Below are 27,582 nucleotides of genomic sequence, written 5' to 3'. Positions count from 1 at the left end.
ACTGCACAAGTATAGTCATAGTTTTAGTCGTAGTCCCTGTTATCATAGTTCCATCATCCTAGTCTCCTCATATAGACCTCGAAGTCCTCCACTTTGTTATATCTTCTTTCTTGTCTCATCATATTCTCATAGTCCTAACTCCCAGTCATCCTCGTCATCTAGTCTACGTCTTTCTCCTTTTCATGCCAAGGTATCTCACAGCTTGCTCTGGGTCCATCCAGTCCATTTGTTGGGACCCTGCTTTGGAGTGCTAGGAACTAAGGACAGCTGAGGCTTAAGTCAAGCAAATATGGATGCCCGGGAGTAAATATTATTTTGGACTCAATAAACTCCCATTTCATAACAGTTGTGTTCCTGTTTCTGTACAAACAGGCCATTTCCTAAACCGTGAAAGTGACATAAACGAAAGAGAAAAGCAATATAGAATTATTAATGCCTGATGTAATTGGGTGTGCCTTAGAGGCACTGTTGTGGGAGTAGATCAATAAATCTGCAGGAAGAGCAAGGACAACCCATTGTCAACCAATCACATATAACACAGAAAACATTTAATTTACCTTTATTATCATCTTGGAATACATATTTTGCAATCTAACTGGTAGTCAATAATTGACAAGCAAATTTCAAAGTAAGAAATCAATTTAGAAAAGGATTTTTTGTCAGAGGAGAAATGAATCCAGCTTCTTTGTGCAATAATCTTTCTGGAATAATCCTGAGAAGTCCTGCCTGTGAGAGAGAGAGCAGCTTGGGGCCTCAGCTGCAACTACTGCCTCTTTTCCTTCTTCCCTGCTTTAGAAGACAGCCGGCAACAGCACAGGCAGCATTTGGTGATGAGCCACAGGGCAGCTGCCACACAGGCCAGCAGGAAGCAGATCACGTCCAGAGAGTGGTACTGGAGCAGGGAGAGGCGGTGGGAGGCGGGCCGCAGGTGTTTGGCTCCTTTGTGGCGCATGATGAACTCAATCCAGAAGACCGCCCTGTCCAGAGGCTTCACTGGCTGATCTCGTTGAATTGCCCTGAGTTTCATCGCATTATCCTTATACCTAAGGAAGAGCCCCAAAAGGCACATTGAGAGAAGTGAGATTGCTAACTTCAGCAATTTGTTTGTTTGTTTTGACTGTTTCCTTGAGGGCATTTAAATGTCACCACTATGAATGAAGCTATGTCATAGGATTATGGATGCAGCAGGATATTTGGGTGGCCTTCATTGGCAGTTTAGAGTTTCATAGGAATTTTTAAATTTACATCTATTTTGCAATGAATAAGGAGTATAAATTAAATATGCTTTATCTTATTTTCTTATACCGATAATCTCTTATTGATTTGATTAACTGATTGATTGATATACTGACTTGATTAAGAAAATACACCGTACACCACTTGTATTTTTCAAATTAACTGCATCTTCACTTATTGTCCACGTACGAATATTTGAAATAAATTAGGTTTTCAATTATTTTATATCATGCAGATTACAATCTCAAACTGAGTTTGGCCAAAATTTTAGGAAAAATCTCATTATTCTTACAAATTTTATGTTATTGAGAATTCATTTAAAGTTTTCTCTAATGAATGTGAAGTGGAGCAAGGGAAGGCTCTTTAACAAATTGTGCTGTCAAAACTGAACGGCTACATGTAAAAAAGTGGGCTCAGATCTCTGCCTAACACCATGTACAAAAGTAAGATCAAAATGGATTAAAGACCTCAACATCAGACAGGAATTCATAAGGTGCATTGAAGACAAAGTCGGCAAAACCCTCCATGACATTGAAACTAATGGTATCTTCAAAGATGTCAGGCCACTAGCCGAGCAAGTGAAAACAGAGATAGACATATGGGACTATATTAAACTAAGAAGCTTCTGCACCTGAAAAGAAACAGTGACCAAAATACAAAAACAGTCCACAGACTGGGAAAGGATATTTGCCGAATACAAGGGGTTGATAATAAGGATATACAAGGTACTGGTTGCACTCCACAAGAAGAAAATATCCAACCCCATCAAAAAATGGGGCGATGAAATGAATAGAAAATTTCTCAAAGAAGAAATCTAAATGTCTAAAAGGCACATGAGAAAATGCTTCACATCATTAATCATCAGGGAGATGCAGATCAAAACCACAATGAGATGTCATTTCACACCACAGAGACTGGCCCACATCCAAAAGAACAAAAGCAACCGGTGCTGGCGGGGATGTGGCGAGAAAGGGACCCTCCTTCACTGATGGTGGGAATGCCGGCTGGTTCAGCCCTTTTGGAAAACAGTATGGATGATTCTCAAAAAATTAGAAATTGAGCTCCCATTTGACCCAGCAATACCACTCCTGGGAATATATCCTAGAGAGGCAAAAATGTCGAAGTGACATCTGCACTTATTTGTTCATTGCAGCACTCTTTACAATAGCCAGAGTCTGGAAAAAACCTGAGTGCCCAAGAAGAGATGACTGGTTAAAGAAACTTTGGTACATCTACACAATGGAGTACTATGTAGCTGTTAGAAAAGATGAAGTCATGAAATTTACATACAAGTGGTAGTACATGGAAAGTATCATGCTAAGTGAAATGAGTCAGAAAGAGAGGAACAGACATAAAATATTACATTCTTCTGGGGAACATAAAGTAACAAAATAGGAGACTAACACCCAAGCATAGCCGAGATAAGTACCAGGAGGTTTACTCCATGGCTTAGAGGCCTTCCACACATGCTAGGGGAAAAGGCAGCTTAGATAGAGAAGGGAGCACCAAATAAAGGGTGTTGGGAAGATCTGCCCAGGATGGGAGATATGTGCTGAAAGTAGACTATAGTCCGAACATGATTGCCACTCAATTTCTCTTTTGCAAACCACAGCAACCCCAAGGAGAGAGAGAACAAAAGGGAATGCCCTGCTACAGAGGCAGGGTGGGATGGGGGGATGAGGGGTGGGAGGGATACTGGGATCAGTGGTGGTGGAGAATGGGCACTGGTGGAGGGATGGGTACTCGATCATTGTATAACTGAAACCCAAACACAAAAATTTGTAAGTCTACAACTGTAACTCATGGTGTTTCACTAATAAAAATTAAAACAAACAAAAGAAATAAAAAAATAAAGTTTTCTCTAATGACAAATGGTTACTTTTTTTTATCTTTTAGCCGTTCTCCTTTTTTTACCAGAGAAAATTATGAAGCCGTTCATTTATCATTATAAATTATTTGCATTTAATTTTGTAACCATTCTTGCCTAAATTATTCTAGATTAGTATGTTATTAAATTATTTTACAGCTACTTTGATGTTGATCATTTCCCACTTTTTTAATTAACATTATTTAGTGCAATTCTTAATTGTGCGTGTGCTCTTATTAAAAGTATGTATTATCAATCACATTTTGTGTATTTTTAATTACCCTGTGACAACTTTGAAATTTTTATGCAATTTATTCTGGACAGATTTAATGCCATATATGCCTATTAAAATGTACTATATCGTTGTAGTCCTTTTTATATTTCCAGTTTCCTTTATTTTTTAATACTACTCATTCTTTTGATATTTTAAATTAATAAAAATTTTCTTTCAGAAAATAAATTTTTTAGTATTGCTCTAATTCAGCTGTAATATGAGAGTAGAAATACATTTTAAATTGATGAATGCTGTACTAAACGTTACAAATCTTATCACGTTATGTGAAATATATAACTGGAATACCTTAAAATACATAAACATTTAACATTTATATTATCATACATAAAACCATATTTGTTTCTATGAATACAGTAAAAATCCAAAATTATCACTTGCTCATAATGGGAAATGCTTTGAAATAATGTACCGCATTTTTTCATTATTTTCATTACATAATTAATTATAATGGGCTGAGCAGTAGCACAGCAGGTAGGGCATTTTCCTTACACGAGGCTGACCAGAGTTCGGTTCCTCCATTCCTCCCTGAGAGCCCGGCAACCTTACTCAGAGTATCTCGTCTGCATGGCAAAGCATTTCAAGCTACCATTGATGTATTCGATATGCCAAACACAGTCACAACAAGTCTCACAATGAAGATGTTACTGTTCCCTCTCGAGCAAATTGATGAACAATGGGAGGACAGTGCTACAGTCCTAAGAAGCAATATTACTTCTTAATGTGAATATCAACTCTTCTTTCTGGGTTCAAACAAACACTGGGTTTAAAGTTTGTAAAAATTTAGCATATGTATTTTTTAGAAGAGAATATATGATGCTTTAGTCATATGGAAAGATATTTAATAACTGAAGTATAAGAAAAATTCAAAGCAATGCTACAACTGAAAACCCATATGTGCCTACTGGTGTTGTGCTAATAGAAAAGACTTCTGATAAAACGCTTTGGCCACTGTGTGGAAAAGTCTCACAGCTAATGTTTAAAATATCAAAAAGTCGGTCCTTCTCCCCTGGAGGGAGCATAACATGATGATTGCCATAACCACGCCATGAGACCTCATGCCAGGCTGTTTCCTTGGGACACCCCGGAGTGTGACAGGTGAGACTCCTCCCGCCCCAAGGGACCCAGCCCCTGAAGCCTAAAACCTCCAGCACTCAACTGCCACCATGCTTAGGTGGCTCTCCACACACCTGGGCCGAGTATCACCCAAAAGTGAATCTATTCCTGGTTCAAGGCTGCATGATACTTCAACCCACACACCCTATCCACACTCCAAGGTTACTGCACTACATTTGATAGAGTTCAAAGTAGGAGGCAACCAGTATTAGAGGGAAATACACATTATATATATAATATATATCACTGTCCTGTCACTGTTTTCCTGTTGTTCATCGATTTGTTTGAGCGGGTCCAGTAACGTCTCCATTGTGACAATTGTTACCGTGTTTGGCATATCGGATACATCACGGGTAGATTACCAGGCTTTGCAGTGCGGGCGAGATACTCTCAGTCGCTTGCCGGGCTCTCCAAGAGGGGCTAAGGAATCGAACTCGGGTCGGCCATGTTGGCTGCATGCAAGGCAAACACCCTACCTGCTGTGCTGTCGCTCCAGCCCATATAATATATATATATATACATATATATACATGTATATACACATGTATGTATATATACATATATATATACACACAAGTCTCAACACTTAACACAAATTAGAAATCTCTTATGGAAGGGCTTAATGGCCCCTGGGTGAGATACAACAATCTCCACACTCTTTCCCCTAAGGATACTCTTTTGTAGCATTTTCAGTGGTTTATCATAAAAAAAACATAAAAAAACATAATGTATTATTTCGGTTCTGCTTTGGGGCAGTGATTTGGATTTGGGGTCGAAACATTGAAATATGGTGATGGGAAGGTGTAATGGTTGTGGGATTGCTGTTTGAATAGTAAATGTAATGAAATATTGTGAATTACTTTGTAGTATATAAAATTAAAAGAAAAATAAAATAGCAAAAGTTTCTGGACTTCAGATAGACATTTCTTTATAAATGTTACCATATATCCAAAAAATTCTGCTTCACAATGATAGGAAGAGCCGTCATCAAAGGATCAAAAATCGATGTCACTATGAACGCTTGTCCGCCACCAGCCAGTTATCCCTGTGGTAACTTTTCTGACCTCTCCTGTTTAAAACCCCAAAGGTCAGAAGAATCATGAGGCCCCGCTTTCACAGTCTGGGTCTGTATTCGTACGGAAAATCAAGATCAAGCGAGCTTTTACCCTTCTGCTCCACGGTACATTTCTGTCTTCCCTGAGCTCGTCTTAGGACACCTGAGTTACCATTTGACAGGTGTACCACCCCAGCAAACTCCCCACCTGGCACTGTCCCTGGAGCAAGTTGAGCCCGATTGCCTCACAACTGGGTGCTTGGCACCAGAATCAAGAGGCCCTGGGGCTCGCTCCCTGCGTCACTGGGTCAATGATAACAGGTCTCATTCCCCTGACTCGGAAAAAGCCTCAAATAATTGGGAAAAGACGAGTAAGAAGAGATGCTAAAATCTCATGGGTGGGAGGAATAGAGACGTTACTGGCACCTGCTGGAGTAATTTGACGACCAATGGAATGAAGTGATACAGTGATATCCAAGGAAAACTGCCAGTGATAACCAAGGAAAACTGCTCTCAGAAATATGTCCAGAGAAATGAAAACATTTGTTGAATGACAAAAATTGCATAAAATTGTTCATAAAAATCATAGTGGAAAAAATAAAAGCTCATGTATGATTAATGGATAAGTAATGTGATATATTACTTATTTTTAATAGCCAGAACTATTTTTCAGCTGTATAAAATTAACACTTTTTTCTTTTTCGGTCACACTTGGCGATGCTCAGGGGTTGATCCTGGCTTTGTACTCAGGAATCACTCCTGATGGTGTTCGGGGGACCATAAGGGATGCTGGGAATTGAACTGGTGTTGTCAGCTTGCAAGGCAAACACCCTACCCGCTGTACTATTGCTCCAGCTCAAACATACATGACAGAGCCTGGAAACTAGCCGTGGCATATTCGATATGCCAAAAACAGTAATAATAATGGGATTCATTCCCTTGACACTGACAGAGCCTCTAATACGCTGGGAAATACGAGTAAGGACAGGCTGCTAAAATCTCAGGACTGGGACAAATGGAGACTTTACTTGCGCCCGCTAGAGTAAATTGATGAACAACCGGATGATGACAGTGATACAGTGATAAAATTAACACATGAATGAAGCAAAAAAGTATATTATGTTAAATAAAGAAAGCTAAATGCATATGACTACATATTTGACAAGATTTCATTTGTATGCAATGTTCCTACTAGAATAATTTTTTAGAAATGAAAATATTTTAGTTCACAGGAAACAATTATTGTTTTAATTAAGCAATAGCTACTTTTTCTGAAAAATGTAGACATCCTTCACTGTCAGGATTATAGATTAAATCTTGTATTTACTAATATTTATAACCTAATGGTAGGTCTGTTTTAATGTGCATATTTATTTATTTATTTATTTATTTATTTTTAATTATTATTACTGAAACACCATGAGGTACTGTTGTAGATTTACAAATTTTTGTGCTTGGGTTTCAGTTGTACAATGATCGAGTACCCATCCCCCCACCAGTGCCCATTCTCCACCACCACTAATCCCAGTATCCCTCCCATCCCCCATCCCCCCATCCCACCCTGCCTCTGTGGCAGGTCACTCCCTTTTGTTCTCTCTCCTTTTGAGTGCTGTGTTTTGCAAAAGAAGAATTGAGTGGCAATCAGGTTTGGTCTATAGTCTACTTTCAGCATGCATCTCCCATCCTGGGCGGATCTTCCTAACACCCTTTATTTGGTGCTCCCTTCTCTATCTGAGCTGCCTTTATCCCTAGAGTGTGCGGCTGGCCACCAAGTCATGGAGTGAACCTCCTGGTATTTATCACAGCTATTCTTGGGTGTTAGTCTCCTATTTTGTTACTTTATGTTCCCCAGGTGAATGCAATCTTTCTATGTCTGTCCCTCTCTTTCTGACCCTACTAGGTAAAGGTAAAAGGTAAAGGCCATCCCGTTGATCATCGATTTGCTCGAGCGGGCCCAGTAACGTCTCCATTGGAGACTTTGTTGTTACTGTGTCTGGCATATCGAATACTCTCGGTAGCTTGCCGGGCTCTCCGAGAGGGGTGGAGGAATCGAACTCGGGTCGGCCATGTTGGCTGCGTGCAAGGCAAACGCCCTACCTGCTGTGCTATCGCTCCGACCCTACTAGAATATTTGATAAATATAGAATATAGTCTGATGTTTGATGAGATTGGAGAGTGCTAAGTGTCCCACAGTGTGTATAAGTTTTTTTGTGTGTTTGTTTTGTTTGTTCTTCAGACAGAGCCAGCAGTGCTCAGGGTTCCCTCTTGGCTCTGAGATTGGGAATTGTTCTTGCCAATGCCCAGGGAACCATATATAGTATTCTGGAGATTGGAACCAAGTCAGCTGCATGCAAACAAGACCCCTACTCACCGTGGTATCTCTCCATCCTCAAGTGTGTGAGACTTTTGAAATATCCTAAGTTTTACTGTAGTTATTCAAAATATATACTTTAGGTGAACGCTATCCATTAACTATCTGTATTGGGAAAATACTTTTATATAAGCAAACCATTTGATGTTACTTATTGAGATTGACCATATAACCATTTCAGAATTTGACTCTGACTAGAAGTAGTTATTTAAATTTAAGCTCTTCATTCTCTACTTCTGAGATTTCTATGGCATTTGGAATATTCTCCAATTTCTTATAAAACTTTACATGGCTTAATCTGCAAGCTTTAACAGTAATCATTTACATTTATAGCTTAAATGGGTGTATGAAACTATTAAATAAATGGTTAAAATATTAGTGAGATGGGCTTCATCATCTTTTCATTGCACATTTAACTTTTAAATGAATAAATATACATTAACAAAAGTCCCAATGCATAGATATTATTTGTTAAAGTATTGTGATACTCACGAAGGATTATTGATGACTGTCTTCAGTGCATTGAGCAAATCTGAGCTTGATACGGTTTCAAAGTTCACCCTGACAGCTGCGCCCTTGGCCTGCATATGAGCGATGTTATCTGGCTGATCCGCAAACAGAGGAATGCCTACCATAGGGACCCCGTGGTAAATTGCCTCATAGATGCCGTTGGTCCCACCATGAGTGATGAAAGCTTTGGTTTTGGGGTGACCTAAAATAGAGTGAATTTTAGGAAATAAGACATTCACTACTGAGATTTCTATATTGTGATATTACATTATATACAACAGTAACTTCATAAGAACTAATTCTCTTATACTGATCATTGAAATGGTACCATTACATCATGTGATACTAATAAGCAGATTGTGTGATTTTTGGTTTATTTGTTTGTTTTGGTATTTGGGACACTGCAGGCTGCTCTCTGGATTACTTCTGGCAGTGCAGGGGGGACCTCTTGGGATGCAGTGGTGAAACCAAAAGCATGCAAGACAACTTAACTTTCCACCGGACTATTGTCCTGCCCCAAAGCATTTATAAGGAAGGCTTGTATATTAGCTATTCTAAAAAAATTATGGGAAGAGATAGTACAGTTCCAATTTGAATTTTGACAAACAAATTAACTTATTCTTTCTTTCCTTTTTGTCACTCTCTTTCTCTCTCTCTCTCTCTCTCTTTTTGGCTTGACAGTTTAGAACACGCATGGCTATGCTATGGTTTCTCTTGCCTCTGCATCAGGGTCACTGTGGGTGATCTCTAGGACCAAGTCTTGTGTGTTGAGTCAAGTTGTGTGTGTCGGGTCTCTGTGACTTTGCTTCATTAATAATATACTGAAAGAGATGCAATTTCTCAAAGAAAGTAACATTAACATAAATTTTCTTTGTACACGAGTCATCTATGTAACTGTGCTTCCTTATATATTTTGTTTTATTACTTCTCTAGAGTTTTCAGTTAATTGATTATTTTGTATTTGAAGTGACAGGCATTATAATATTATGTATGAATTTCAGGTGTGTATCACAAAGTCATTTTATTTTTTTAGTGTTTTCCTTCAGATGCCTGGAAAAGTACAAAGAGTAGCTCAAGTTTTTTTTAAACCCATTAATGTTTTATAAATAAGCGTATAAGACCTTGCTTTTAGGACTTTTCCTCACATTGCCACCTCTTAATGTATTACAGGGCACTTACTGAAAAAATAATGATCGTTTTCTGTAGACGTCCTGATTGTAGAGCAGGCTGTTTATTCAAGTGGTATTGGCCAGACAGGGAGGATTAGATATAGTGGGCAGGTGATGAAATGCTGCTGGGCTGGGGCACACAGGACTGTCACAAGTGTTCTATAGGACCCTGTGATGCTAGGAATCCTACTAAGACCACTGAAAATGCAACTTATGTATCCCAACTCCGATCACTGCAGCTTTTGCATTACCTTGCATTCTTTCTTTATTCTGTGAACATATTTAAAGCATGGGTTTTTGTTCATTTTAGTCAATATTGACAAAACTACATAGGAGTAATGATGCTGTATAATTTTGAGGGCAAGAAAAAGATTAAAGTTAAAATTTTCATAGTGTTCCTTAAGAGTAAAAATTAAAGCAACTTTGCCTGAGATAGAAGGTCTAAGGTATGCAGGAAATAAATTGCAATTATAGGAAAAGAAAGATGACATATTTCTCATGACATGTTCATTTCATGAAAGATCATGGATATTTTCCTGGAGGAAATGTAGATATTAGTAGAAAATAGTCGCTGTTAGCTTTCAGCTGTGCTGAAGACTGCCAAAAAAGAGGAACGATTAAAACAGGAGACTGAACTAGAAGACAGAGTTAATTTAGGATTGATGAAAAATTGTCTGTGGTAAACAATTACATCTGAAGTGAGATACCTTGAATTGGCGACAAGGAGATAAACATTAGAAAATGTTAACTAGTACGTATCACCCTCCCAACATAGACCTGGAAAATTAAATAAGTTAGTTAAATTTTATTGATTGAATTTTGTTGCTATGTTTGGTAATTTTCATATTTTGTGAATGGATGTCACTCAAGCAGGATTTATTCTCATTTCAGTGTGCGTGTTCGAGAATCTTACCTAGAAGGTCATTCTGGGGGATCCATTTGTACAGCCGAGTATTCGCCCCTAAAGTATCAGGCTTCTTGCCATCAAACCTCCAGAGAACCTATGAACATTAAGGAAAACGTGTCAATGTACTAGTTAAATTTTAAATGTTGAATTTGCATGTTTCATTGCTAAGAACACAAAAGATAGTTTAGTTACATTTAGAATTCTTCTACAGAAGGTACTTCAATAGGCAAAGAGGCATTTCGAGTAAATACTGTTAGAACACTACTATAATAGAATTACATGCACAGTGCTTATTGTATATTCATGAAAATATAAATATATGTTTCACATCAGTACGTCAGGTTATTGTGTTATAAATAATCAATTAATGCATTTATGAAATTTCAGACTTTCAACATTTAATGAGATAGCATAAAATTATTAAGGTACACACATGGTCCTTTATAGTTATTGTAATTTACTGACCATTTATTATGATTTTATTTTTAAATTAATATTTAGAAAAAGTAATTACTAATATCCATTGTCAGATCTGACTCATTTCATTATCAACTAATACTTTAGGATTGAATAAAGATTGCTGCATAACATAAATTGCTCCCTAGAGTAAATAATATTTTTATCAATAATTTTTAAATAATCATGTACATGTTTATCTCAGAAAATAGGCTGGAGCGATAGCACAGCAGTAGGGCGTTTGCCTTGCAGACAGCAAGCCTGGCCGAGCCGGGTTCGAATCCTCTGCCCCTCTTGGAGAGCCCGTCAAGCTACCGAGAGTATCTTGCCTTCACGCCAAAGCCTGGCAAGCTACCTGCAATGTTTTCAATATGCAAACACAGTAATAAGAAGTCTCAAAATGGAGACGTTACTGAACCCTCGTGAGCAAAATCAATGAACAATGGGAGGACAGTGTTTGTTTGTTTTTTCCCTTCTAATATCAGATTCATTATGAGAAAAATATTAAGAAAGTAATTTTTTACATATTCAGGCTGAAACATTAAAATTTTTAGAGCATAAAATTGCAAAAATATAGAAAGGAGTGAATATTGACTCTAAAAATGGAATGGATAGTGAAAAGCAATCAAGATTATGATTTTTCCCGCCCACTGACTATTAGCACACAGCTAAAGGTACCACTACCATTTCTCAGATTCTATGGGATGTTCAGAAACTTCTCTGTATCCAGAGCAATAGATTCTAATGTGGAAATTACCCAGTATTCCTCATGATCTGAATTAAAATGTAGAAATTGTCAATCCATATGCTATGTTTTTGTTCACTCCAGATCTTCAACAATAAAATGAATACAGAGGTTAAGAAAGAACTATATCGAGACAATGAATATGATTTCTTAATGATTGGGGGATCTGATCATCAGGAAGTACTCATAGTCATAAATGTATATGTGCCTAATGAGGGACCAATAAAATATTTAGAAAATATTTAGAATAACTGCTCGGAGGTTTGAAAAGAGACATTGATAGGAACACAATACCATAGTTTGAGATTTAATTACCCTTTTATCATTTCTCAGTAGATCAATCAGACTAAAGTTCAGTAAGGACATACTTTATTTGACGAAACAAGTGGAAGAGAGGGACTTTGTGTGTGTGTGCGTCTGCGGGCACGTGTGTGTGTGTGTGTGTTTGTGTGTGATTTCATCCCCCAAAAGCTGAATACACATTCTTATCCAATGTGCAAGGGACATTCTCCAAGAGAGACCATATGCTGGGCCAAAAAACATAGCTCTATAAAATTTAAAGGATAGACATTATATCAGTGATCTTTTAAGACCATAATGCACTGAAAATATAAGTGAGTCACATGCAGAAATGGAGAATCAAATTAAACACCTGAAAATTAAATACCTCACAACTGAACAACCAATCTCTTAGAGGAAATCAAAAGATTCATGGAAACAATGGAGAAAGAAGACACGGGTTACCAAAACTTATGGGACACTGCAAAAGCAGTATTATGAATGAAGTTTATAGCTCTGCAAACATTTCTCAGAAAGGAAGGGAAAGCCTACAAAAGTAATTTAACTTCACAACTTAATATCTTGGAAAATAACTAACAAAAGCAGTCCAAAGCAGGCAGGTGGCAGGAAAAAAATTTAGAGCAGAAATTAATAGACTGGAAGCCCCAAAAAACAATCCAAAAGCTTAATGGAATCAAGAGCTGGTTGGATGAGAAAATACAAGATTGATAAACTTCTAGCAAGACTCACAGAGAAAGAAAGAGAAAGAATCCCAATAAACAAAATTAGAAATGAAAGAGGGGATATCACAGCAGAAACCACAGGTATTTAAAGTACCATCAGAGAATACTTTGAGAATCTTTATGCAATGAAAAATGAGAACCTTAAAGAAATGGGTAAGTTCCTGTATTCCTGTTATCTCCCAAGACTGACCTTATGAAGATTTGGAACACGTGAACAGTCCTATCATTATGGAGGAAATTGAAATAGCAATCAAAATCTCGCCCCAAACAACAGTCCTGGCCCAGATGTATTCACTAGTGCCTTCTTTCAAACTTTTAAAGAGGAACTACTCCCAATCGTGTTCAAGCTTTTCCAGGAAATTATAGAAACAGAAACACTCCAAACAGTTTTTATGAGGTTACTTATCTCCTTGATCCCCAAAGGAGGCAGACAACACAAAAAGAGAATTCCAAGCATATATTACTGATGAACACAGATACAAAGATTCTCAACAAAACACTGGGTATAGAAGTCAAAGACTCATCGAAAAGATCATACATAATGACCAAGTAGGATTTGTCTGGGGGATGAAAGCATGATTTAACATTTGCAAGTCAATCAACATAATTCACCATATCAATAAAAGAAAATATAGAAAGTATATGATAATATCAATGAAGGGACATTTGACAAGATCTAGCACCCAGTCATGATCAAAATTCTCAACAAAATAGGAGTTGAAGGAGCTGTCCTCAGTATAATCAAAGCCATTAACTACAAGCCCACAGCAAGCATTTTTCTAAATGGGGAAAAACTAAGAGCTATTCCTCTAAGATTGTGACAAGACAAGGTTTTCCACTCTCACTGCTTCTATTCGATATACAATTAGAAGTTCTTGTCAAGCAGGTAGGCAAGAAAAGATATCAAGGGTACTGAATAAGAAAGGAAGGAGCCAACCTATCACGATTTGCAATAACATGGTACTATACTTAGAAAATCCCTAGACTCTTCAAAAAAGCTCCTAGAAATAATTGGTTTGTATAGTACAGTGGCAGGTTGCAAAATCAATACCCCCAAGTCCATGATTTTCCTACATTCAAATAATGAAAGAGAAGAAAAAGATATTTAAAAAACAACAACTTGTTCACAACAGTGCCTCAGAAAATCAAGTACCTCAGAATCAGCTTAAGTATAGAGGTGAAGTACCTGAACAAAGAAAATTGCAAAACCTTAGACAAAAAATAAAAGAGGACAGGAGGAAATGGAGACATATCAGCTCATGGACTGAAAGGATTAACATCATCAAAATGGCAAAACTCCCTAAAGGATTGTACAGATTCATTGTGGTCCCTATAAGGATACCCATGACATTTTCAAAGAAATAGAAAAAGCACTCCTAAAATTCATGTGAGACAATAACCCCTCCACAAATATCTGAAACAATCTTTGGGAAATAGAATGTGGGAGGCATCACTTTCCCCAACTTCAAGCTATACTACAAAGCAGTGGTAATTAAAACAGTGTGGTGTTGGAATAGAAACAGAACTGCAGACCAAAGCATTAGTGTTGAATATATTTTCATAGACACTTAAACATATAATCACTTACTCTTTGACAAAGGAGCAAGAAATGTGAATTGGAGAAAAGAAAGCCTGTTCAACAAGTGGTACTTGGAAAACTGGACTGCTACATGCAATCTCTGACCCCAAATTATAGACTATACAGGTTTATAATTATAAACCTTTAATATACAAGTATCTTTCATAAACCTTAGTATACAATTACAACTTTCACACATTATTAGTACTTTTACTTGATTCTAACCTTTTGTGGAATCCGGGCGAGGGCTGATGCAATCGCATTGGCTTTCTCTTCAGGTATGTTACTGACCATTGACCCCAGAGTAAACACCACAATACCATTTTCTCCAGAGCTCTGAACAAACTCTTCCATTTCCTAGGAAGAAAGAGTTTTCTAATTCATGGGGAGAAAGACAATGTCATACATTATTGGGGCAGAGTAGTGACTCAGGTATAGAGCAGTTGGCTTGCAATGGTGAGCATCTTTGTTCAAACCCAGTAGCACACAAAATGATATCTAAAGGTGTTCTTCAGAGAAGTACATGAATAAAACATTTTAATGTTTCTATTAGAGTAAAAGAGATATTTAAAAATTATTGTCTAATACACAAATGATTATCATTGTAGACATAATTTTTTGCCAGGAGCCAAAATGTCAGTACAGACTGACCTGCAATTTAAGAACTAATCTCTTCTTGAAAAAATGTTAAAATACATTGCGTAAGTTTCTGAGCTATGCCTGGGATAACTGCCATGAGCCCACCAGTAGGGCTCACACCATGATTTATTGAAAATCTGCATGCTTTGTTAATTTCCCATTTTTCACACTTCCTCATGTAATCAATTATATAAGGCTAGCTTGGGAGAAATAAATTTGAGTTTGATCAGAATCTTGACTTACTCCCATTCTTCTCTCTCTCTCTCTCTCTCTCTCTCTCTCTCTCTCGTTTCCCATTCATGCACTCTCTCCTGGTTATCCACGTTGACTAGTCCCACGAATTTGGGCAATTTTTTTCTGATTGATTTTACATAATTACAATATTGCGTTTATGCTTTTAGGCATGCAAGGTTGCTGCCCTTCCGCTTCTGTCAATGTGCCTGAGACCTTCTACCACTTTCCCAGTGTCACATCAGGTTATACCTTCATCCTCTCTCACAGCTTCTCAGCCACCACAAGTGAACCCCACTTATGTTTACAATTTTCAAGAGTTTGTTTTCATAACACAGTTTGCCAAAATGAAGTATCGTGAATATAGCAGCCGTGAATATAGGTGTCCACATATATTTTTAATGAAAGAGCTTGTGTTCTTGGGTCCAGGAACAGGACCAAAATCACTGAGTGAATGAGAGGTAAAGTTTCACCTTGGGAGAGCATGTTCTCACAAGTGGTGATGAGGAGACCAGGAGCTCTTTGAATGATCTTTGGTCAGTGTGGCCAACGGTTCAATGAAAGGGCATTTGGAAGTGCTCTGCAGTGTGAGGAGTGACATGAACCTCCCCAGATGTGCTCCTGAAGACTCCAGAGAATCCGCAGGAGATGCTCAGGATCCTCCAGGGCTGTCCCCAGAGATGTTTCAGATTTATGTGTTGTTTGGTCCGGGCATGCAAACCATTCACCTTTGCCTCTGTACTGCATCTCCTGTCCCTGCTGTTTTAATTTTTAAATGTTTGTATACCATTTTCGTTGAGCAAGAACCACATAACATTTCTGGCTACAGGGCAGTTTCTAAATATATTGAGTCTAGTGGTGCTAACTGTCGCATCTACTAGCACTTCTGCTCTTCTCTCTTTGAGGTATTCCTTGATCGCATCTGTGCACTGCTTTGTGAGCTTGGACTTCCCTTGCGGTTGCCTGAGGCATGCGTCAAACCACGTTGGCGAATAAGCTCAAGAGTTTTCGAAGACAGGCATTTTTTTGTGGCTATCTCTCTCTTGGCGATCCTCACACAATCATAGAGGGATGCAGCAGATGCTGGGAAAAGTATTCCTAATGCCCGCCTGTCCTTCACCAACTACAAGACCAAGATGACTGACCACCGACGTCCTGATGGATCCATCACATCTACCAGAATGGCAATGGAGAAGATTATCCATGACTTCTACTCAAATCTCTTTGATAGCCATGTCCACCTGCCGACATACCAAATTCCACAGGATGGATATGTCGTTCCCAATGTTCTCTCTTCCGAAATCCGACATGCCATTTCATCAGTAAAGAAATGAACAGCACCTGTCCCAGAAAAGGTCAGACCTGAACACCTGAAGAACCTGCCATCAGTACTCATCAATACGCTGGCTCGGCTCTTCACATGCTACCTGTTTTAATGCAAGGGTCATCCCAATGGAAAACCAGCAGGACTGTACTACTGTACAAGAATGGAGACATCCATGACATTGGTAACTATCACCTGATCTGCCTATTGTCTGTCATCTACAAGTTGTTCACTGGAGTCATCCTGAATAGGATTGGCAGAACACTAGATGAAGGACAACCATGCGAGCAATACGGGTTCCGCCAAGGATTCAGCACCATTGACCATATCCACACAATAACCAGGCTCATTGAGGTTTCTCGGGAGTTCAAGATGCTGCTCTGTTTAATGTTCATTGATTTAAAAAAGGCCTTTGATTCTGCTGAGATGGACGCGGTCATTGAATCCCTAGCCAATCAGGGCATTCAAACTCAATACATCAAGATCTTCCGTGAGCTGTATTACGGATTCAATACCAGGATCTCACCATTCTACAAAGAAGTAATCATTGAGGTCAAGGGAGGGGTTCGACAGGGTGGTACCATTTCACCGAAACTCTTCAGTGCCACCCTCGAGAACATCATCCGACAACTGGAATGGGAAGGAATGGGAGTGAAGATAGATGGTCGGCAACTACACCACCTCCGCTTTGCTGATGACATTGTTTTAATAACAGCAAACATTAGCCAAGTGGCACAAACGCTGGCCGACTTCGACCGTGAGTGTGGAAAGGTCGGACTACAGCTGAATCTTATGAAGACAATGTTTATGAGAAACAGCCTTGTTCCTGACGCCCCATTTGCTCTCAATGGAACGACCATCTCTGAATGCAACAGCTATGTGTACCTAGGTTGAGAAGTCAATATGATAAATGACCTAACACCCGAGCTGCGCAGGAGGAAAAGAGCAGCTTGGAAAAAAAAAGGAAAAAAAATCTTAAAAAGAAATAAAAAAATAAAAGAGCATCGAAGAAATAGCTAAGAGGACGAAGAACCTCCAACTCCGGGCACATCTCTTTGATTCCACTGTTCTTCCTGCATCAACATACGCCTCAGAGACCTGGGCCCTGCGCAAACAGGTTGAGAATGTTATTCGGGTCTCCCAAAGCAGAATTGAAAGAGCTATGTTGGAATATCACGTTTCACTCAAATGAGAGAAAGAATCCGGAGTTTCAACCTTCGTCAACGATCAAGAATCAGGGATGTTGTCTCATTTGCCAAGGTGTGAAAAATCAGATGGGCTGATCACATAATGAGATTTAGAGATGACCGTTGGACTAGAGCTGTTACTGACAGGGTTCCAGGGGATGTCAAAAGACCGGCTGCCCACCTACCGGATGGTCAGAATTCTTCATCAAGATCATGAACAATCGGTTTGAGGCTCTTCGTGTTCCTAGAGCAAACAGACGCCATTGGGCTACAGTAGCACGCGACAGGGACAAATGGAGATGTTACTGGCGCCCGCTTGAGCAAATCAATGATAAACGGGAAGTCAAGTGATCAAGTGATCAAGTGGGGCTAACTATAATGCCCTTTTATTGTGCAAATAATATGTAGAAAAATAATTTAAAAATAACATTATTTTTATTTTATTTTCTAATATTAGAATCTGTAAGTAAGTAAGTAAGTAAGGCCCTCCCGTTGATCGTCGATTTGCTCGAGCGGGCCCAGTAACGTCTCCATTGGAGACTTTGTTGTTACTGTGTCTGGCATATCGAATACTCTCGGTAGCTTGCCGGGCTCTCCGAGAGGGGCGGAGGAATCGAACTCGGGTTGGCCATGTTGGCCGCAGAATCTGTAAACCCAAGTCAATAATTTCCATTTCACTCTTCCTGTCCCTGTACCTGCAGTTTAATTGAAGGAAGAAACTTTAGGGTATAAAGAGGCTTGGAGTTGGTTAGAAAGATTCTGGTGAACTATTTAAGCCTTTATTGTGTATTTAATTCCAATGAAACAATCTCTACAGTAAATATTTGAACACAGCTCCACCTATCCAAGAAAAATCTAAGAGATTTTGTGCTGTATTTAGTGTAAAGCAGATTAGCCTCTGCCAAAGGTCATCTGACTAATAGTAAGTAAGTCACAGTGCCAAGACAAAGCACTCCTATACAGCTCCTCCCTGAAAACTCTGTAAAGGCTTCCAATTCCTATCGCGTCCTCACATGGTTTCAGGGGTTGTGATTCTGTCTCTGTGAAAGTTTTGCAGTGCATTCAACTTTTACTATTTAGATACTTAACCCTAACTCCCTCTTAACTGCTGCTGCATTCCAGAGAGGCTGCAGGCCTCAGTAAGTACCACCACCCAGTGGAATCCACATACTCTTGATCAAGCCCCCTCAGCATGCTCAACGGGGATCACAATTTCTTGAAGCTTTCTGAAAAGTAATAATAAGCCTATCAGTTGTGGACAGACACCATCTAGACTGGCTCTCAGAAGAGCACATATAGCTGACATGGTGACCCACTGGTTTGTGCTCAGCCTCTTCCATCTCTTGAGACACAAAGCATTGTTGAATACTGCTTTTTTTTAAAAAAAATTTTATTAGTGAAACACTATTTGAATACTCCTTTATAGCCAGGTGGGAATGAATCCTATTCACTTGCCCTTAAACCTAACACTGCAAGGGTGTAACAGTCAGATACTTGTCTCGCATCTATGGCTGCCTACTGGCTGCTGGTAACTTGCAGGCTGAAATAAATCCTCTCAGGTTGTCTAACCCTTTCATGGTTGTGTAACCAGGTTTATGGATGTCTATGTGTGTTTATGACATGAATTCTTGGTTCTTTTCAAGACCTGATATATTACATAGTTGGAAAATGGCTTAACCAGACTTGTTTCTGTATGTTGAACTGGGGTTTTGTGCTCCCCTCCTCCTTGCCAGCCTCATTGGTTTGGGGTTATATTCAGAGATTGCTCTTGATTCTCTATTCAGAGATCACTCCAGACAATGCTCAGGAGACAATGTTGCACGTGGTACAGTGTTTATATTGGAACGGGTTACAGGCTAGACATGCAGCTTATGCCTGTCCTTGCTGTCTGCTCCTCCAAATGTCTGAATATCCGCACCATTGAGAGAGCCTTATCTTTTCAAGGTCAGAAGTCCACCGACACTGATGTTCATAAAGAGGCAAGCTAACAAATCCATGATGCGTGTGTTAGGTAATTAGCAGAGAGAAGGATTACACATTATTTCACTCTGATTATCAGGATATATGCTTTAAGGCTATTTTATATGTAAGCTGTGTTTTTAAGGAAATAGTATCTTGAATACAATCTCAGTTTTATGTTGCTGCTGATGGAAAGTAGACCAAACTTAAAATATTATAAAACAACTTTTTTTAATGGATACTGATTTTAAATTATATCTTAATGCAATGTTTTTGGTGCTCGAATGATAGCACAGCGGGTTGGGCATTTGTCTTGCATGTGGCCGACCCAGGTTCAATTCCTGGTATCCCATATGGCCCCCTGAGCACTTCCAGGAGTAATTCCTGAGTGCAGAACCAGGAGTAACCCTGAAGCATCATCAGGTGTGACCCAAATAGCGAAGAAAAAAAACCTGCTTTTATTTTAGACCATATTAGGTATTCTCTTTCCAGCACAAATCATCTCATCCTTTGCAGTCACAAAGTTATCTTATTGCCAATGTTATATGATGGGCAGTTTTTAGACATAAAAAATTATTAAACTTTTCTATTATAACACAATGTAATCTGTTTATATAAATCTATATATATCTGTATCTATGTATCTAAATAAATCTATACATCTATATTTTTTTTAATATACTTGTTTTAATATACTTGTTTAAATAGCACAGCGGGTAGGGCGTTCGCCTTACAAGCAGCCAACATGGCTGACCTGAGTTCGATTCCTCTGCCCCTCTCGGAGAGCCCGGCAAGCTACCGAGAGTATTAGATATGCCAGACACAGTAACAACAAAGTCTCCAATGGAGACGTTACTGGGCCCGCTCGAGCAAATCGACGATCAACGGGAGGGCCTTTACCTTTATCTTTATCTATATTTATCTATATTTGTCTATATATCCACTATGATTCACCCATGTATTATTTTGTATTCCATATGATGTTAAGAGCTATGTTTTATAGGCTTGTTGTGAGAGTTTCTACAGACTTCTTTTATGACTAAGTATAGCCACTCGAAGGGTAATGCTTGATGTCAAATCCTAGGGACTCAAATGAAGGGTTTTTTGAATATTAAAGGGAGTATGAAGTTGATATCTTGTTTCAAATAATATTGTCGTACACTTATTTTCATGGGGTGGAGCGATAGCATAGCGGGTAGTGCGTTTACCTTGCATGCGGCTGACCTGGGTTCAATTCCTCCACCCCTCTTGGAGAGCCCAGCAAGCTACTGAGAGCGTTCCTCCCACATGGCAAAGCCTAGCAAGCTACGTATTGGATATGCCAAACACAGTAACAATAAACTTTCCTTTTTTCCTTCATTTCTGAAGATGCAAATGATCTAGATTATTTAAGTTTTAATTTCATGTCATCTCTCTGCCTGTTCCTTCATGCGTGAGGCCCGTCCTAGTGTGTGGAGAGTAGCCTCAGTATGGCTGTGGCTGGGTCCCAGAGGTCTTCAGCTGCCAGGGCTCTGCTCATTTAAAGTAAACAGAAAAAATAGGACCAGGCTTACCTTCGGCAGGGGCTTGGCAGGTTTGCAGTGCAGTCCTCCAACAAACTCAAAATTCGGTAAGATTGGATGAGGAAATTGAAAATCCCAGTATGTTCTAATGAGCCAGAAATCAGCTTTGCCCATTAATTCAGACATCTTAGCCGGTCTTCCTGAAGGATAATAAAAAAACAAAGTAAATCATTAATTTTTAGGCAATGAAAATAAGGAATGTGAATATCCCAAAAAATTTTCTGTCATGATCTTTTACAATGGAGTCAAAGGTGCAATAGGATTTACGGTTTGTTGATGAAAACTATCTAGATATATTTAAGTTTTAATTTCATGTCATCAATCATAAAATGTATACTAGTGATGCAACTGTAATCCATGCATAGAATTTACATGCTCAGAGCGTGTGTTTCACACATTTTTATATAGATAAAATAGAAAAATAGAAAAAAGATAGAAAAAATTAATCCATAAATATTTTAAAACTGCTTGTGAATCAGGACCAGAGTGAAAGCACAGACACTTTTCTTGAATATAGACAACCAGTTTCTATTCCTGCAACCCCATATGGTACCAGAACACTTCAGAGTAATCCCTGAGCACAAACCCAGGAGTGACCTCTAGGCACTGCTCCTTATGGACTCAAAACCAAGAAATCAAGTATAATTTTTATGGGACTCAAAAGAGTATATCCTGCAATTATGAGCTAACAAAACCCAGGGCAAAATGGACCATGCATTCTTTGTAGGAGTTTGTGATCTTTATTTCTCTCTCAGAATCAAGAGAGCCCTCTAAATTATATGGGAAAGTTTTACTCAGATTCAGAAATGAGACTATTGTTTTTTCCATGAAAGCACTCTCAAACTTTGTTTTTCTTTTGTTTCTAAATGAAATAATTTTATTGTTGGAGTGAGTTTATAATTTTTTTTGAACACCATGTCTCAAATTATCATCTCCAAGACTCTCAATTGTCTATATTAAAAAGCCTCCCTCAAACAAATAAATCATAATGGATATTTAAATATTTTGACATGTACAATTATTAATCTTGTTTTGTATCACTGTATAGAATGTGCTAGTAACTATGGGTCATAATGCTCTAAAAATTCATGCTAAATTTTAAGTCTTTTCATAATAATTTGAGCACGACAGACATTTTATAAGATATTACATTAGTGTATAATGCCTAAATCTTTATGCACTTATAGTGATAAAAATTTCCCAGGTATTATGATATTTAAGAAATCTTACTAAGTGACTTACCTAGTACGTCGGTATAAAATTGATCCCATTTCTTTTCATTGAACATCTGGCTCCAAAAGTCAAAATAGAGCACATACATCATATTTTTTACTCTCTCCATGAATGTCATTTGGTCACTAAATTCTGACAAAACGACAGGCACATAGGAAGGTGGGAGTGGAAGTCCTCCAGCATACTTTTCAAGTGTAGAGCCAAAAGAGAAACGGAGACTGTACACTAAAGGGACTTTGAGTACTTCAGCTAGAAGCTCACCACAGGGTCCAACGGCATCTGCAAACACGACATCAAATCTTGATTCCTGTAGCTTTTTCATCAGTTCCTTGTTAAAAACTACATCTCTACAAAGCTTTTCAATTACATCATAATATTCCCAAGTGATATCTTGCATTTTTGAAAAATATGTCAAGAATGATATTTGGGCCATATCATATGTCCATAAATCAATGAGTTTCTTGAAAACATCCTCAAAATCATCCTTAGATAAAGATGTTGGGTAAATCTCAAATTTAATAGTGGATGTTTTCTTGGGATCTACAAGAATGGAAGCTGAAGATGTCAGAACAACTACTTCATGGCCTCTCTTGTCAAGCTCATCCAGGATTGTCTTTATGTTGATCCAATGGCTGTATTCCGTGGGCCACACCAATACCTTTCCACAACTCCCACAACTGAAGTAACAACCCAGCTCTAGCAGCAGAAGAATTGAAATCCACTTTATAGGCATTATGCAGAAGTGAGACTTATTTTCACACTACTATTTCCAGTCTTAGTGTTGATATTTTTCTTCTGTGAAGAAGTTAATGTATAACTTATGTCAAAATCAAATGTAAAACGTTATCAATCAGTTCAAATGAGGACATAATTCAAAGTCTAGGTCGCCTGAATACATTTATGAGCAAATGTATTCAATATCTCTTTGAAGATTATGAAGACTTTCATAGAGAAATGACCTAGTGTTCAATTTACCAATATTACATGATATTTTTGTAAGACTGTTAAGGGTAGTGTTAATGAGATTACACTGTACACTGTTTCATGACAAATTAATTCAATCAGAAGTTATTGCCTAGTTTAATATGAGTTTCTTAGAAGTGATGCCTTGAGTACGTGTTTTATTTGCTGGGGGGGGGGCATGAGTTAGTAAAGCAGGCAAGTTACTTAGCTTGCAATCAGCTGACTTGGTTTTCATTCGTGACACTACATGTGGTTTTTCAGGTGTACTCTGGGATTTTGTGTTTGCTTTTTTTTTTCTTTTCCTTCACCTTGCATTACTGAGGGTTCACTCCTAGATTAGCAGTTACTCCTGGCAGTACTAGGGGTACCAGAAGCCATGCTGGGGATAGAACTTGGATTCACTGCATGTAATTAACCACATGACTATTGACGGTACCGGTTCAGCTCAGGTGCCATATGATTCCCACAACAACTCCATAAATGTTCCCTGACCCATACAGTTTTCTTCCACTGTATAACTGAGTTACAAAGAAGGTCAAAGGGCACAGAAAAATATTTTAATTCAGGTCTTATATATGAAATGTAAGTTAGAGACTATTAAATCTCATCTCTCTATTAAGAACAAGCCTTTATGAGTGGTTTATATCAAAATGACAGATGATAAATTTGTGGTCATAGGACCACCCCTACGTTATTAATGTGAATTGGGTCTAAAGTGGTGAACTCTATGAAAGGTATGAGTATTTCTCAATCAAAGAAGTCCACTCCTATATATATAATCAAAGTTTGCCAAATACTGCTTTAGTATGTACACATTTATGTTTATTGTAATGCTATTTACTATATAAAACCTGGAAGCAGCCAAATATCCAACACAGAGTTGATAAAGAAGTTGTGAATGTAGGGTCTTGATGGGAGAGAGGTTGTGAAGTGAAAGTGTTTCTTACCTAAAATACAAAAATCCCCATTGGGAATAGTTCTGTACCTTTCCTTGACCAAGACTAGCTGGAGAGAGTGCTGAGCATCCCTGAGAGTGGAATGGGTGCTGATGGGCAGTGAGGACACAGCTCAGAAACACATTTCCAGAAGGGAGAGGGTAACTTAGATTCTGTGAGCCCTGGAGTTTTCTGGCACAAGGCTCTATTCAACACACTGTCAAAATCTGGGATTTATCATTGTCTGAATTGTAAGTAGCAGGAGTTTTCCATCCTCATCCCAAGTCATGGGTACCTAGTGGCTGGCATTATAACTTCAATGTAAAACCCCCCAAGGACTCTTTCCCCTCTGTATATCTGCCATGTCAATATAGTACCCACCTAAAGACACAAGTCTTCAATATGGGCAGAGAGAAGAGAAAACAGCAGAAAAGTAGCATGATAATTGGCAGTTGTGGCTTCCTGATTCATGTGAGAACACATATTGCAGACCAAAGAAACCACACAGCAGGAAAGGGGCCCCCAGCTCAGCGGAGTTTGATCCTTGGTACCATAGAGGGTCCTCAAATATCTACCAGAGCATAGGTCCAGTAACAAGTCTTGAACACAACTGGTGTGCCCTCATGATAAAACAACACCAGTGAATAAAACATGCTGTTTAATGCTCATAAAGGTCATATATGGATGCATTCAAATGATGAATGATGGATAAAGACAGTATGACTATAGTGCATCAACTTTTTTTTTCAGCTAAAAGACCACTTCTAGGAAAATAAAATACCTAGGTTAGCTGAAAGACGCTGAAATCAAAAGGCTATTTTTTATATATTTGTTACCAGAATATCATAATAAGATAACATGCTTAGATATAAAATATATTCAGTACTTCCTAGATGGAGAAAAGGGAAATATCATACTTAAACAACTGAATTTCATTGCATATATGTACATTTATGCATTTTAGGGGGAATTACCTAAAGTTCTTAGGGCTCAGTCTTGACTATGATCAGCGTTAAATCTTGACAGACTTGGGGATCATATGGGGATCAACATAGTTCAGCTAGAGAGAGGTACCGGAGCAGGGTGAGGCGGTGGGAGGCAGGCCGCAGGTGTTAGGGTCCTTTGTGGCGCATGACGAACTCTATCCAGAAGACCGCCCTGTCCAGTGGCTTCACTGGCTGATCTCGTTGAATTGCCCTGAGTTTCATCACATTCTCCTTATACCCAAAGAAGAGCCCCAAAGGGCACATTGAGAGAAGTGAGATTGCTGAAGTGTTCCTTGAGGGATTTTAAATGTCACTCCTATGAATGAAGCTGATGTCATAGGATTATGGATGCAGCAGCATATTTGGGTGGCCTTCACTGGCAGTTAAGTGTTAAATAGGAATTTTAAACTTACAGCTATTTTACAATGAAGAAGGAGTATAAGACAAATATTAAAACTTTATTCTTAGAATAACTTATATATTCCATTATTGAAGCTGGAAATTCCACAGTGGCAATAACTTTTTAAATAGTCTTCTTGAAGTGTATATTTAGAGATGAATGATGTCAATATGAATGAGAAGACTCTTCACTAGTCTTTACTTGAACCCAGGGCCTAACATGCACCCCTGTTCTCCATTTATGAAACACAAGTGCTTCTTTGTTACTTTGTTCTGCATATTCACACAAAAATATTCCAGGTATTAAAGGATAAACTAAATAACAAGTGTGTATGTTCTAGTTAAAGAATGATAATCTCAAAGTGAGTTAGAAAGTTACTGGGAAGTGAATATAATGATAAAACTACTAGTTACTGATAAGCACATCCTTATATTGAACACTTTTAATCATTAATGTTATTTGACTTAATTATTCTCATAGCGTTTAACAGAATAGATTATGTTTGTATTCTCATGTAGATTCTACAGTACAAACTTAATTGTGCTCTTTGTACATTCATTGCTGTTTATTTTCTTTTGTTTGTCATTTTACTTCCATAAAAATAGCGTATGTTTTTCCTTTGTGGAATGAACACTTATTTATGTGCATCAAAAGGTGTTTTGTGTGTTTGAACTAAAGTTAAAAGCATACTACACAGCAGTTTAGGTTTACATTTATTTCTCTTGCCTATATGCCACTTGATCACTTGATCACTTGACATCCTGTTACTCATCGATTTGCTTGAGTGGTTGCCAGTAACGTCACCATTCGTCTCTGTCTCGTGCTAATGTAGCCCAATGGAGTCTGCTCATTCTAGGAATATGAAGATCCTCAAATCGATCGTTCAGGGTCTTGATGAAGAAGTCTGACCATCTCATGGGTGGGTGGCCATGTAATCTTTTGACGTCTTGTGGAATACAGTTGGTAATGGCTTTAGTCCAGCGATCATCTCCAAATCTCATTACATGTCCAGCCCATCTGGTTTTCGATGCCTTGGCAAATGAGATAGTGTCCCCAATTCTTGACCGTCCACGGAGGTTGGAACTTCAGATTCTTTCTCTCATTTGAGTGAAGTGTAATACTCCAAGCATAGCTCTTTCGATTCCTCTTTGGGAGACCTGAATAGTGTTCTCATCCTGCTTTCGTAGGGCCCAGATCTCTGAGGTATATGTTAATGCAGGAAGAACAGTGGAATCGAAAAGATGTGCCCTGAGCCAGAGGTACTTCATCCTCTTAGCTATTTCTTTGACGTTCTTGAAGTCATTCCAAGATGCTCTCTTCCTCCTGTGCTACTCAGGTGCCAGGTCATTCATCATATTGACTTTCTGACCTAGGTACACATAACTGTTGCATTCAGAGATGGTCATCCCTTTGATTGTGAATGGAATGTCAGGTACGAGACCATTTCTCATAAACATTGCCTTCGTAAGATTCAGCTGTAGTCCGACCTTTCCACACTCACGGTCGAAGTCGGCCAGCATTTGTGCCGCTTGGCTAATGTTTGGTGTTATTAAAACAATGTCATCAGCAAAGCGGAGGTGGTGTAGTTGCCGACCATCTATCTTCACTCTCATTCCTTCCCATTCCAGTCGTCGCATGATGTTCTCGAGGGTGGCACTGAAGAGTTTTGGTGAAATGGTACCACCCTGCTGAACCCCTCTCTTGACCTCAATGATTACTTCTTTGTAGAACGGTGAGATCCTGGTAGTGAGTCAGTAATACAGCTCGTGAAGGATCTTGATGTATTGGGCTTGAATGCCCTGATTGGCTAGGGCTTCAATGACCGCTTCAGTCTCAACA

General features: G+C 38.6%; 1 protein-coding gene and 1 pseudogene across 1 annotated transcript; both read right to left on the bottom strand.

The window, feature by feature from the left end:
- Positions 1-542: 542 nt before the first annotated feature.
- On the bottom strand, positions 543-23,208 carry LOC130020615 (UDP-glucuronosyltransferase 2B31-like). The gene is made up of 6 exons (XM_056111209.1): positions 22,469-23,208; positions 21,218-21,366; positions 14,550-14,681; positions 10,529-10,616; positions 8,429-8,648; positions 543-1,043 (listed from the first exon to the last, which is right to left on the bottom strand). The coding sequence occupies exons 1-6, from the start codon at positions 23,190-23,192 to the stop codon at positions 764-766; spliced, it is 1,593 nt and encodes a 530-aa protein (XP_055967184.1). The 5' UTR covers positions 23,193-23,208; the 3' UTR covers positions 543-763.
- Positions 23,209-25,403: 2,195 nt separating this feature from the next.
- LOC130020583 (UDP-glucuronosyltransferase 2B31-like) overlaps positions 25,404-27,582 on the bottom strand; it is a 37,469-nt pseudogene continuing 35,290 nt past the window's right edge.

Source organism: Sorex fumeus, unplaced genomic scaffold (assembly GCF_029834395.1).
Source record: "Sorex fumeus unplaced genomic scaffold, SorFum_2.1 ptg000013l, whole genome shotgun sequence".
NCBI lineage: Eukaryota > Metazoa > Chordata > Mammalia > Eulipotyphla > Soricidae > Sorex > Sorex fumeus.
This window is presented reverse-complemented; position numbering and strand designations above follow the sequence as displayed.